General features: G+C 44.3%; 1 protein-coding gene across 1 annotated transcript in view; it reads left to right on the top strand.

The window, feature by feature from the left end:
* The window catches only part of AOAH (acyloxyacyl hydrolase), a 73,265-nt gene extending 67,037 nt beyond the window's left edge, over positions 1-6,228 (top strand). Inside the window, exon 22 of the mRNA XM_041407827.1 lies at positions 5,896-6,228. Within this exon, the coding sequence (XP_041263761.1) occupies positions 5,896-6,024 (129 nt within the window). The 3' untranslated portion in view covers positions 6,025-6,228. The remainder of the gene's footprint in view (positions 1-5,895) is intronic.
* The last annotated feature ends 8,445 nt before the right edge of the window (positions 6,229-14,673 follow it).

Genomic DNA, 14,673 nt, shown 5'->3' with positions numbered 1-14,673 from the left:
ATTAATTGTTTCATGGGAGAAGAAACCACCCCCCAGCTCATCACAACATCTTTTTAGGTTGTAGAGAGCACTCCCCTCAGCCTCCTTTTCTCCAGGCTAAAAAACTTCTGTTCCCTCAGCTGCTCCTCAATAACTCATTCTCCAAACCCTTCCCTAGCTCTGTTGCTCTTCTCTGGACAAACTCCAGCACCTCAATGTCTTTCTTGTTAAGAAGAGCCCAAAACTGACTACTGGATTTGAGGTGCAGCCTCACAAGTGCTGAGTACAGGAGGACAATCACTGCCCTGGTCCTGCTGGTCACACTATTGCTGATACAAGCCAGGGTGCCTTCTTTGGCCAATCTAATGATGGCTGTAGCCCCAGAGCTGATATCTCTGATATTTCTGATGGCTGCACTCTGCTCTGACTCCTGCAAGGTCTTCTGCCTCTTTCCCTCACTAACCAGTATCGTGGCCAAGCAGGTCTTAATGCACAAAAACTGATCCTTGCCACTTAGGCTGGCCAGCTGCCTGCCCAAACACCAGGACAGTAACGTAGCACTGCAGAAACCAGACAGGCCCCCTCCAGCCCTGCTGCTGCCCTGCAGGTCTGAGGCTGAAGCTTTGCCTGTCACAGTCTGGAACAAAGATTCTTTTTGAAGTTATGTATTTAAATTGCTTCTGCTCAGCAGCTACATCTTATTACTTTTTCACTTGCTTGCTTGGCCTCCAAGGACAGGTTTCAGGAGAAGGTTTACAGTCTGTTTACTACAGAAATAAACAAAAAGGAAGGAAAAGCAGCTGCTCCACTGTAAGTCCTTGCTTGGGTTTGATAATCTAGCAATAGGTTGCCTGGTTCCCACCATGCGCACTTCAAATTAGTTTTTTTCCAACAAAAACACATGGAGAGACCATGTTCTGTAGTCAGCTGCAAACAAAGTCAGTTGGTTTTCTATACACTACCTGAAGGTGTCAAGCACATGTGCAGAGCAAAGCAGCAGTCTCCTTTGCAAGCAAACCCCACCACACTGCCCAGCCACTTGGTAGCTGCCCCTGCTCAGAATCATGGGGGGATTTTATGGGCCAGTTTTATGTGGTGGGATAATGCCCTGCACGTGTTGACTCCAACAACCCCATCTCCATATGACCCAATGTGATGCTGCTTTCTACACTGGGAAAGAGCAGTCAGTGGAGAAGCACTTCCACGGGAGTGAGTTGCAAGCACTGACGGATTCCAGCATTTCAGCAGCTTCTCCATTGACTGTTCTGTCAATTAAGCTAGGGGAGACCTGCAGGGGGAAGTCCAAAGGGAAAATAGATGCTTTAGGTGCTATCTTTTACATTCATGTTAGTCACTCGGGGCCATACAGTGCCTTGCTTAGCTTTGCCAAATTACAAGATCTTCCTGTTCAAGGAGGGACTCCTACATCGCAGAAATTCCTGCCTGTCTACTTCACAAGTACCAGGAGACAGATGCATGAAAGTATGAACTCACAGCCTGGGGATGTGGAGAAAGCGTGCCTTGATTTTTGCTGCAGGCCTTTTGCAAGGAAGCAATTAGAGAAAACCTGGCAAATGAAATGAGAGTAAAAACAGCGATGAAACAAAGCCCATTCCCCACCCTGCCATCTGGGGAAACTGCAATGCAAAGTCTGGAGTGCAATGGAAACTTTTGCATTATTTTCTTTGCATTATTTTCCTGTCTTTCCCTGGCCTAAGGCTGGCCTAAGGTTTCTTATAACCCCCACCACCAGCCCACAGTGGAAGTCAGGCTTGTCATATCACAGCTTTTCATCCAGCCTCCTGCCCACATCCTCTATCCCACCAGCAAATGCAAGGTAGCACAGAGTGAAGGCGGCAACTATCTAACAGGATCCTCCCTAAGCCACAAGAAAATTACAAAAGGACATTGAAGGGCAGCTGCAAACCTGCTTGCAGCCCCCAGAGTGCTGAGCTACAGGATGCAGTCAAGCACTGCCATATTTCACTCCCTCTGGACCTGGCATCCTGCAGTGGTTATGATCTCTCCCTCCTGCTGCTGGCATGACGTTAATGCTTTTATAGGTACATCGTCCCTTACAGTCAAGGTGCCAGCTGTAGATATGCCTCGCTTTAAGTGAGTTATTGTCCTCCTAGGTTTTATTAATTAGCCTTATCCAAACATCCACCATTGTAAATCCATTTTTCTTTTCCTGTTAGAGAAGTCTGTTATCAACATACCACTATTTGGACTGAGATGTAGCACTCTGCACCAAAAGAGTAACCCTCTTCATAAACAGAAGGGGAAGAGTGAGCAGAGACTGCTGTTTTAGAGTATGCTTAAGGAAGATGATAAACAATTCACTCAATCCTCATACAAGTTTTATTTAAAGTTTTACTTTCTCCTGACATGAATGCCTCTGGCCAGGTATGGTTTTTGTAGCACACAGAGCTGCCTAGCGGGAGAGGATTGATTCCATGCAGTTGTCAAGTGAACAGAGGCTCTTGCTTCCATCCCTACAGCTATTCCCCATGCCTCACAGGCAGCTTGATAAATACAACAGATAAGATACCGAGCCAGCACATTTCTGCTGAATTTTCCCTCTGTAGATATCGAAGCATGACAAACATTTCCCAATTTTTAGACTGAGAAGCACTCCAAGGAAAGCATAAACACCTTAGCTCTTGCCTTCAATGCAAAGAAATTTTGAAGTTTGGGATGAAGGAAACACTCTCTGTGCCCCTTTCAACCCACGGCTGAGCTGGCAAGTTGTGATCACTAGGTGATCCCAAATCACTGTGGTTCAGCAATGGTCAGGATAAGCTGGTGTCTGTTGTCAGCCCGTGAATTTCACCTGCTGTTTATCCGCTCTGTCCACAAGTGCTGAGTACAGGAGGACAATCACTGCCCTGGTCAAAACAAAAAAAAAAAAAAAAAAAACAAAAAAAAAAAAAACAAAAACAAAAAAAAAAAAGTTGTCTGCTTGTATAAACATGGCAGAAGCAGGTGTCAGCACATATATCCAGGAGTCCAGAGGTCCTCCAAACATTCTGGAGAGATGTGGGAGGGAATTGAACCTTTCTAAGCTTGCATACCTTGCAAGGAGAAGGAAAAATAAGAAAAAAAGCCACACTTGCCCTGTCCCATAAGAGCCAGCGCAGTTTTTCATGCACTGGAGAAAGGCTAGGTTAGGCACTCAGGCAGGAATAAACTAGCCCCCATGGTCCCCTCTCCAGGCAATATTTTGTATGAAAAAATCGTGAAATATGGGATGAACACCACGTACTGATTTGTTGAGCCACATTCTCTTCCTGTAAATTTATTGTGGGAAAAGGATTTTCCTGCATGTTTTTTTGTTGTTTTTTTTTTTAAGTTGCAAAACAGGAGGGAGCAAACAAAACACTCATAATTGGCATAACTGCATTTCAGTAAAGTTTCAAAGCTAAAATTTACCTCCATAAAGATTTTTTGAAAACACTCAGCTCAGGATGGAGGTGGAGGAAATTCACACTATTTACTTTCAACACCCAAAAGCAAAATGATTCACTCAGTCCTCCTGAGATCCCTCTAAAGCTGTTTTTGAGACACCATTCCCCAAAGTTCGGCTTGGTTTTCCTTGAAAAAAATCTTTCTCTTCCCAGTGACTATAGAGGGAGCTGAGGGATTTTCTCCACCATCTCCTCCTTACTACAGAATTTCACTGCAAATCCTTGTGAATGCCAGATGGCTTCAAGGACACCACTTCCCTCTAAAACAGTCGATTGCTTTGTTTGGATGGCAGGGCCATGCATTTCAACAAGATCCTGCACAAACAGCTTCATTTCTTGCTTTTATGATGTTTCCGGGGAGAAAGCAGAAGCCCTGAGCATCACAAACTGGAACCAGAGACGCTTGGAAGATTCTTAATGTTTATGTACAGGCAGGAAAGCACAGCTTGAGTGTGATTAGCTTCTCCCTTTTTCTTCCTTAAGTCATAGCAAAGCAGGTTCCAGCCAGAAATAAAGTGGAAAAGCTGAAGTGACGCATATCAGATGAGTTGGGTATTTACACTTGGCTGAGAATCATGCCTATCACCTGTTTGGTGCAGAAGGGGAAAACAGATAGTCAGAAGCTGCTGAAAAACCACAGCTGCCTCCCAGCTGCAGTCACCCAGAGCTCTGTGAGGAATGGGTAATACTTCCTTTTAAAAATTTGCTTAGGGGATGTAATCTTCACAACAACAATAACCAAAATTTGCAAAGCTTATAAAAATTATACCACGTCTCAAAGTACAAGAACTATGAAATTTAAAAAAGACCTGCAAGAAAGCGATTTCCAGAGTCACAAACCCTTCTCTGTGCTAAATTGCTCATCCAGAATTAATTATTGCAATCATCAGGATGTCAAGAAATTACCTATGCGCAGAACTTAATTCAATTTTGGGCAGTCTAAGCACACATACCTTAAATTAGAGTCAGCATTAGTCTGAACACTGTAGAGCATACCTCCAGTGATACCTCTGCAAAAGATGTACCATGCAAAGACAGTAAGGGTTTTTAAACCACTCACCCACCCAACCAATTAAAAAACCCCACCTTTCCTGCTAAAAAAACACATGGGAGCCTTAGGGAGGTTTGTGAAGGAGGTTTGGAGACCACCATGCCAGAATGGACCACTCTGACAGGGGACTGATCTCAGTCCCCTGGTTGCCATAGAGTGTTCCAGAACAACATTTAGTCATAATAGAGACTGCAACCAGGAGAAAACCCTCTAATGAACAAATCTCCACAATCCCTCTTCCCTGCCCCAATTCCTTCATTAGATTAACAAGACTTTGAGAGCCCAGAGTCTAAGAGCCTCCACCCCACAAACGTTACTCTTTGTACATAAGCCCTTAAAGAAAGATTTCTGTCTTCCAGCCCATCATTAGAGCTTCTTTAAAAGCACAGGATTAAAAAAGTAGCACATAAAAATTCCCAAAAGCCTCCAGTATCTTCCCAATCTCCAAAACAGCAGTACTCAAATAGTTTGATTTCATAAAACCACCTTGGCCCTTAAAAAAAAGAAGGCTTTGTTAGCCTTACTTAAACCTCATAACTGCAATCAATATCAGTGTGTTGAAAAGTTTGGGTTGAAAATAAAGTTCCCATATAGGCCAAATATTACTGCAGGTCAGGAGTACAATAAAAATGCCTTAGAGGGGTGCAAAAACTTGGACAAGGGAGTCTCAGGCTTTTCTCTCTGTCCCTTTCTGCTACTGCTGATGTTTTTCACCCTGAAAATACAGCAGATAACATTTCTCTTTGGTATATAACTTTTAGGGCAAAAACCTCTGTGAAAGCTGGAGGGACTGATATTGAGGAGAAAAGCTATTCTATCATTTCTGCAGGTCTCATGGGAAAAGAACTCTAAAGACAACCCAATAGCAGGTGCAAACTTAGAGCATCAGACACAGTTAGTTATGAAACTAGAAATAATTGGGCCTCTTTTTCCTCAACACCTGTGGTTTCCTCCCAGGAGAGCACAGAGAACATTTATTAGACGTACCAAAGGCATTTGGGAGCATGGATTCCTTTGGACTTGCAAGAGTTTTACGCATTTTACCCAGGTGGTGCTTTTGACATACTTTCAAAATGTTTCACTGGAGGAAAAAAAAAACAAAACTGCTTTTAAATAGCAGTTTATGGACTAGACACCATAGGCATCTGGAAATGGTTGGAGACAGACTATCATTATTAGACAAATGACGGGTCAGGGAGTTGCAGATATATAGCCCTCACCCTATTTTTACTGTTCAGAAGGATTTAGCCCTGCTCAAGCAGCTAGAATGAGGTATTTCCTTTGGTTAGAGGTTACAGTCCATCACATGGTTATACTGGGCAGTCTGCCTTATGGTGGGGTCTTCTAAACTCTGGCATTATAGAGGCACAATAAATTGATAGCATTTGTGGTTTGCAGATTGCTGCAGCCCTTGGAACAGGCATTACCTGGCAGAAGGCACTACACGAGTGGCCTCAAGTGCTTGGCAAGGAGAATCCATTCAATGATCAGATTGAAGCCATATTCAAAGATCAAGGTGGACACTGACTTCCGAACTGCTGGAACCCTCACACAATTGGTGACGGCACTTCCACGAGTCAAGATGATTGAAAACACACACAAAAATAGGTGGAGAGGAAGTTATCAGAGCCAGCAGCAGTGGACATAACACAAGAGCATTATTTTAAGTTTGTATCTCACCTGCACAAGTAGGCTATGCTTTTTCTGTGGAGCTACAAAAATAAAAATCAAAGGATAGCTGCCAGCTAGACCATTTATTGTTCCAGTTTGAAAATCTGTGCTTCTTTTCTCCACATACAGCAAACTCCTACCCCTACCTACTCTTTTTTCCTTCTGCAGAACATTTCTAGGTTTTCTGTTTGCAGTGTTTAAACAGTTAATCTGATCCCAAAAGGAGAGGGGTGGGGGAACCCCAAACTCATTATGTTGCTGTAAATTGTGTGTATGTAATTGCCTTGACTGTCAATACATTATTTAGCTGCTATTTGCTTATTAAAGTGTGCCAGGAATAACAAGGCACTACAATTTTGATGCGCCTGGCAGCATCAGCACAGGCTGACTGAGCACAGGTTCTCTTCCCCCATTAATAAGATATTAGGTTGACAACACTTCATGTATTTAAAAAGCGGGTTTTTTTTTCAACCCGTAATGTATCTCTGCTTTTTTTGCTTCCTAAGGAAAATAATATACCACGTCCTATGTCTTTTACAGGAATCACTGAAAATACTGGGTAGCCCTTACTTCATAGGCATACTCAAAGATGGAGAATTACTGTATTTTTTCACCAGCTTATCCAATGCTCTTAGCAAAATAAAGAAATATTTAAAAATCAGAGACAGCTCTACCCTACTTGCCACCTTACTGATAATGGAGGGACCAGAGAGCATTAAGTGACATTAATTATGGGTGGAAAAGATCCAGTAAACAGAAAGCATTAACATGACATGACTAAAACACACCCCAACAGCCCAAAGCTCAGGTGGAGTTGCTCTGCTCCTTGTTCTGAGCACAGCCCTTGCACAAGGCTGTCACACGTGAGGCAGCTCTTGAGCTGTGGTCCAAACCCAAGGATAGGGCCTGGCTGTAGGATGTGCACCCACTCAGCATTTTGAACAGGCAGGGAATGACTTGGCTAATACTATTTTGATTGAAGCATGTATTACTTCTTTCCTAGATCCTGATCCTTTTTATAGGGTACAGTCAATGCTGGGTATTTTATTAAGATATTAAGATAGAAATTCCTTTGGGATGACTGCTAACACTTAAGTAAATATTCAAGTCACCATTTTAGGAAACCATAAGGGAATACATTCCTTAATTGAATGCAAAGGGCCCCTCCATCTTCCAGGTCTCCGGATCCTTTATAAGGACCAGAGGCCTGCCCCTTGGTTGCAGCTTGTCATTGTGCCCGAAGTGACGGATTATGGGTGGATTTAAATTATCAAAAGAGCAGTTCAGGAAGTTGACAGTATAAAATGCTCTTGCGAGTCGGACCTGGGGAGGCTCCATCTTCATTGCCGAACCCTGATGTTGTAGGACTTTTTTCAGGCTCTGATGGGTTCTCTCCACCACAGCTTGGCCTGTCGGGGAATAGGGGATGCCGGTCTTATGCTCTATTCCCCATTGCTGTAGGAAGCTCCTGAATTCCCTGGACTTGTACGCTGGGCCGTTGTCCGTTTTGATTATTTTTGGGATGCCCAACACAGAGAAAGCTAAAAGATGATGTTTTTTGGTGTCAGGTGCTTTCTCCCCTGTATGGGCAGAGGCATAAACTGCACCAGAGAAAGTGTCCACGGACACATGGACATAACTAAGTTTGCGAAATTCAGGGAAATGGGTGACATCCATCTGCCACACCTCACACCTGCTGAGGCCTCTAGGGTTAGTGCCTAAATTCATTGCTGGCAGTTGGTAAGACTGGCACTGGGGACATGTGGCCACGATCGCCCTGGCCTGTTCACGAGTAAGTTTGAATTGGCGAATGAGGCCAGGCGCATTCTGGTGGAAGAGCTGGTGGCTGATCTTAGCTTGGTGGAACACGTCAGGGAGCGGGGCCACCTGGACGGGGGCGGCTAGAGCATCAGCTCTCCGGTTCCCCTCCGCGATGAACCCCGGCAGGTCAGTGTGGGATCTGACATGCCTCACAAAAAATGGTTGCTCTCGGTGAGAGACTAGATTGACAAGCTTTGAGAGCAAGTTAAACAGCGCCATGTTGGACACCTCTTGCAATATTGCGTTTTCTGCTCTGGATACTACACCGGCAACGTATGATGAATCGGTAACCAGATTGAATGGTTCAGGGAACTTCTCAAAGGCCCTGATGACTGCGTCCAACTCAGCTACTTGAGGTGATCCTTCTACCTCAGTAACTTCAGCCTCCCACCGCTGAGTTTGAGGATCCTTCCAAGTCATCACTGACTTGTGGGATGCTCCAGACGCATCAGTAAACACAGTCAAAGCCTTCAAAGGAGTTCTACTCTGAACACTTTTTAAAGATAACAAGAATTGAACATCTTGATTAAAAATTTTGTGGGCCGGCCGGTGGATCGAAATTTGGCCGGTGTAGCTATCCAACGCAAACTGCAATGCTTCTTTGGTCGGAGCACATACCAGGATGTCATCCATGTAGTGGTAAATAATCGACTCTCTCGCTGCTGCCCGCACTGGGGACAGCAAGGAAGAGACGGACCATTGGCAGATGACCGGGCTGTTCTTTATACCTTGAGGAAGAACACGCCAATGGTATCTCTTCCTTGGGGCTTCCCGGTTGATGGTAGGAACCGAGAAGGCAAAACGTGGGGCATCGTCAGGGTGAAGGGGAATTTGAAAGAAACAGTCCTTGATGTCAATGACTGCCAATTGCCAATTTTGGGGGAGCATCGTTGGGGACGGCATCCCCGGTTGGAGAGGACCCATGTCTTCAATAACATTATTGATTTGTCGGAGGTCATGGAGAAGCCGCCACTTATCTTTTTTGGGTTTCTTTATGACAAACACTGGGGAGTTCCATGGGGATGTGGTCTCCACCAGGTTGCCCTTTAGCAGCTGCTCATCCACGAGCTCCTGGAGCGCCTTCAGTTTTTGCTTAGAGAGCGGCCATTGCTCTACCCACACTGGCGTATCGGTCTTCCAATTCAGTTTTTGGGTAGGGCGCTCTTCAGTGACCGCGGCCCGAAAAACTTGGGGAGCTGATGGAAGGTCAATTCTGGCTCCCCATTGGGCAAGGAGGTCTCTTCCCCACAGGGGTTCCGTGTAATCTAAAACAAACGGGCGTACTGAAGCAAATTGCCCGTCTGGCCCCTTAATTTGCACGACGCTCCGTGACTGTTTGGCCAATTGGATGCCCCCAACACCCTGGACTAGTTCAGCCACGTCTTGCAATTCCCAATGTGATGGCCATTCCCTGGAGGGAATGATCGTCACATCTGCCCCAGTATCCAAAAGCCCTTGTAATAGCTTTTGGTCCCCACCTTTTTGCAAGCTACAGGTGATTCGTGGTTTTTCTCGGCTCAGGACCCGGGCCCAGGCTACCGCAGGTAAAGCTGTTTGCTGTCGAGGTTTTGGCAGCTCTGGGTCCCAGGTCAACTCAGGGACAGGAATGGCTTGTGCCACGATTTGTCCCTGAGGCAAAAAGGTGGGAGGGCGAATGCAGTACAGTCCAAGAGAAAATTGCCCCAGGTCTGAAGTTATGAGACCTGGGACAATGTTGATGTCAAGTGGGGTGTGTTTGGTGTCTCCGACCACGATGTACTTACATCTGATCCGACTCCAAGTACCTGTCACTTCAGGGCACACTGAGACGAGGTGGAAACTTGAGTCACGGATATGCAAGGACTCGGTCAGCTGCAACCTGAAGGGAGCAATTTTGGAAAATGTCGTTAAAATGGGTCTGGGTATAGCCTGAGTATGAGTTGAAGAGGAATAAGTCAAGTCCGGTAAATTTGTGGCATCGGGCAAGCTCTGTTGGGAGTCTCCCCCCTTTTTCGCCCCCCCGCGGGATGTAAATGAACCTGCCCTATTTGTATCTTGGCGCGGGGAGGAATCGCGCTCGACTCCTAGTTTTTTGCCAGGGTGTTCCCCTGAGGCCTCTGTCTTTTCTTAAAGTCTATGAATTCCTGCCTCAGGGGACACTCTGGCATCCAGTGGCCAGTTCTCCCGCACAGGTGACAGGGATCGGTGGTCCTGCGCAGCACCCTTGGGGTAGTTGAATGGTGGCTAGGGCTCGAAGGGGTTGAAACGGCAGCGATCTCTTCTGTGTCCACTAACGCAATTTTCCGGGATGGTGTTCGGTGCTTGGAGTCGAGCTCCTCCGCCGGGATGGAAACTTTCCTGGTGCAGACATCCAACATTTGTTGTAAAGTGGGAGGTGGGTCCAGAGGCAAGCTGAGGATGGCGGCTTTGCAGGTGGAGTTGGCGTTTGCAGCCGCCACCTCAGTAAGGATTTCCATCTGAGCTGGTTCACTCTGGACCTGCAATTCAATTGCCTGGCGGAGGCGCTCGACGAAAACAACAAACGATTCGTTAGTGGACTGGATAATCTTAGAGTAAGTTACAAGAGGGGTGGAAGGGGATCGCAAACCGAAGAAGGCTCTTTCGGCCGCCTTAGCACTTTCCTTCAGTACCTCCTCGGGGATGTACCATGCCTGGGAATGCCCATCCCCCCAACTCCCCGTCCCACCACACCTGTGGTCATTGGATATTGTTCCTCCCTGCAGATCTGCGGCGGTGCGTGGATTTTCCCATAATGACGGTAATACCTTGACAACTTCTTTTTTCCACGAATTTTCCCACATGATGTACTCTGTGGGATTAAGAAGGCATGAAAAAAGTCGCCGCAGATCCGCAGGGGTGACCACCAAATCGGAGAGTGTGGCCCTCAGGATTCCCCGGAAGTACTCTCTCTCCCGGAAGTAATCCTTTTGGGCCTTACACAACTCCTTGATGACCTGGAGTGGGAATGGGGTCCATCCTGGGGTGCTACCAGCTGAAGACCCTCAACTGGGCTCTGACCTGGGTTTTTAAAGCGGGGCGGATACAGAAAGGCAAGGTGGCCTTCAGCAAATCGGAGTAAAGGTGGGAGTGGTGGGAGGATAACAGACACTCAGGGAAAACCAATGGGGGAAGAGCAGGGGTGGAGTCCTGGCCCCTGATCCAATCACTCGATGCCCAGGATGGAAGATTCTAGACAGAAGGGCTGGGGCACCGAGTGACAGACAGGGAACCAGGGAGGGACTGAGGGAATGGATACATCGGTTGCTAGGGGTAACAGGGAGGAGAGATTTGACAGACCAGGCGATCAAGGAGAGGGAGAGCCAGGGCAGAACCATTACAACTTAAAGGGGTACAAGGAACAAACCATATCGGCATATAACATAACGAACACAATACAACAAATGATGCTCGTTAATAAGGCCCCAATTCATTCAAGGCATTTAGATTTTACCAAAATATCCAGTCTCCCAAGGAGACTCTAGAGGCAGACCTGGGGAAGACTATTTAGCATTACAAGGAAATCCCCTTGCTTCCCATAGAAATTCTCCTCAAACAACATAACATTCCATGTACCCTGGCCAGGTAAAGCACCTCCTATTTTTGTATTACTTCTTCAGGACTCTTATCTTTCCTTATGTACAACACAAGGACAGAAACAAGCGCATCCACACGTTTTTACTACAGCCCAAGTACAGCACAGGCAATAATTACAGAATATCAGATTATTTTCTCTACATCAACACACAGAAGTGTAGCAATTAAAAGGGGGAAGGGAGTCATGTTTGGAACCTAATTTTCAAGGCAATTTCTTTGCAAATTATTGTATTTCATCTGAGGTTGGGATTTAATAACACCAATTAGGAGTTCTACTAAGTAGTAAAACTGAAATTTCCTCAACTAAAATAAGCTACATTGGCCAGAGGAAAGCATTTTTCTCTTACAGAATTTTTCACTTGTGCATTTACTGAATTTCTGAACATTGGGGAAAAAAGGTTTCTTATAAAATTAGAGCATCTTTTCAAAGACAACCTGAAACCTCTGTAGCTGAATCCCAGAGCAAAGCCTTCTCAAAGGTTTGCCCAGTACAACTGCTCCATGCTGGATACATGGTCTCTGAAGGACACCAAGGAACGGGCTTTGTCCCTGGCTGAAGGCACACAACGCAAAGCACATGCCCTTGTGCCTCAAGGTGAGCTCTGCACCTCCAAACACAGCTGCATGCAGAAACCTGATAGGTAGCTAATGCATTAACTATCTATCTTTATCAAAGAAAGATGAATTTTGGGACTATTAAACCATCAGCTTTTACAACCACTATGTCTCAATTATTTCAAATGCAAAAAACAGCTGAAGATCTGCACTCTCAAACATCAATCACTTACCCATACCACTCTAAAAATACATATCCTATATTTAAAAAACACTGCTGAAAAAGCTTACTTACGCTGAAGCAGTGACAAACTATGAATTCTGGTCTACTCCATTAGGTTAGCTGTCTCCTGGTGCTTAGATTGGTTGAAGGTGAAAAAAGCACAGGGAAAAGAGAAATGGGGAAAAAAAGTTTAAAGCTGCTTATAATTCCATGCAATTCAAAGTTTATTAGCAGTATGAAGTTCTAGAAGAAATGGTCTGTCAAGGTCTGTTTTGGGAAAAGTCAGAGCATGTGAATGAATACAGAAGGAATTATGTCACTGGCTGGGTCCATCTTGATGTTACTCTGCAAACATTTTTCACAAAACTTTAAGCTTTGCTTGAAATCAGAGCAAGAACTCTTTTTGACGCATAGAACATCTAAACCTAACTGAAGTTATTTGAATTCACAGACTGGCCTCTTCACAAAGAATCTGCTCCAAACATGAAAAAACTATGTAACCATTGTTGCAAACTTTCACCACAAAACCTTAAAAGAGCAGAGGAACATGGGAGGGGAGGAGGCAGCACCCAGCAGTGCCAGCCTGGAAGTCCATAAACACAGGCTTCCTGCTAAGCTTGTGTCCCATGTTTCTGCTGGCCGCAGGAGCCCATGTGCTCACCACTCATGTGCTCAGAAGTCAACACACAGGTCAGCTTTTCTAACTTAACACCACCCATTGCACTTTTTACCTTTTCCTTTATGAAGAGAGCTTCTACTTGGCCAATGAACAAACACAGATTGGTTTCTACAAGGGATAATAGTCCGATTAGCCTAAATAAAAGTGTTCCCTTGAATATCATCCAGTTCTGTTCTTAACACCTTTCCGTTGACTTATTTCATAATTCAAAAATTAATGGTTTTTAACACTCACTTGGGGAGTTTAAGAAGACAGCCTACCACACATCCACTGCTGAAATTTGCTCTTGCACTGTCCATGTTGTTATTCTGCTGCCATGTCTGTCAAAAAAAAACCTGTCTCCTCTTCATATTTAATGAGCTGCTGCACACAGACAATCTGGCCTCCTACTACAAAATTCAGCTAGCTGTGTCCAAGGCTTCACATTATCAAGTAGAATTCTGGGATACATGTACAGAATAGAATCCTTCCTTAAACACTGTGTGGAGTCCAGCTTTTCTTCAGCCTACAAATTAGTATTTCAAATTGCATAGATGACATTATGAAAAAAAGCAGGAAGGGTTTTACTTTTTATTTTAAATGAATAAAATAAATCTCAATACATAGTTTGGAAATATTTAAAGAGATCATAAAAGAAAATTTAAAATATTTAAAAGCAAGTACAAAAGGGGCAGGATGAAAACAGTATAAGGTAACAGAATTTAGTGTTTCAAGTGTGAATATATAACAGCAATAGCAATCTTAAGTTTTCCACTACTGCATTCCTAGTGAAGTAATGAGCTGGTATTTCAATACACTCAGTGAAAAGCCAAGAAAACTGCAAGTTTTAACTGAGGAATGTTGCCATTTTCATGATGGGTCTGAAGTACTGCTTTTATATGCATTTGTGGACATGTCTGTCAAGGGGAGGAACACCCATTCTTTCAGCCAGAGGAGTATTAGTTGGTATACAGCAGCTTTGTAAAATCTTTTTATTAAACAAAACAAAAAAGGGCACTTTTACTACCTATTAACCTATTCCTGGTTCTCAAATGGAGAATTCTAGCTTGTAAAAACCACTAGTCCCAGGAAATACTGGCATATACAGCCATAAACCTAAATTTTTCTGTCTGATTTTTTATACAAGTCCTAACAAAAATACTCAAGACCTTCCATTTCTATCAAAGTGCAATGTACTGCATACTTAATTCCACACCTGCAAATCACATAGTGTACATGCCACGCACTTATCCACACTAGTTTGTATAAGAAATTGCAAAAGTAGTATGAATATGTTGTGCATATCTTGTTCTGACCACAAGGATGCTGGACAAGCAGAATTATCTATACTGCATGTTGTAGGATAAAATTGACTAGTTACTTCTATGCCTGATCATTACAAAAGAACTCCAACAAAAGCTACAACATTGAATCTTGTGCTTCAGCAGCATTCTTGTTAAGAGTATTTTGAACTGTTGTTTCTTTCAGGGAGCTGAGTTATCTGGAAAGCTTGTCTTTCACTATCTAGTGCCCCCCTTCCTGCCCTGAAGTGTGATTTCCTGCAATAATTTAGTTGTTTAAAAAAGAGAATGCACCTGGCTAGAAGACTTCCAAAAAAGGAGTTATATAAATATTTAGCACATTGAGAAACAGC

This window comes from Onychostruthus taczanowskii, unplaced genomic scaffold (assembly GCF_017590055.1).
Source record: "Onychostruthus taczanowskii isolate IOZ18803 unplaced genomic scaffold, ASM1759005v1 scaffold28, whole genome shotgun sequence".
Lineage (NCBI taxonomy): Eukaryota > Metazoa > Chordata > Aves > Passeriformes > Passeridae > Onychostruthus > Onychostruthus taczanowskii.
Note: the sequence above shows the minus strand (reverse complement) of the source record. Positions and strands in the feature narration are given on the sequence as shown.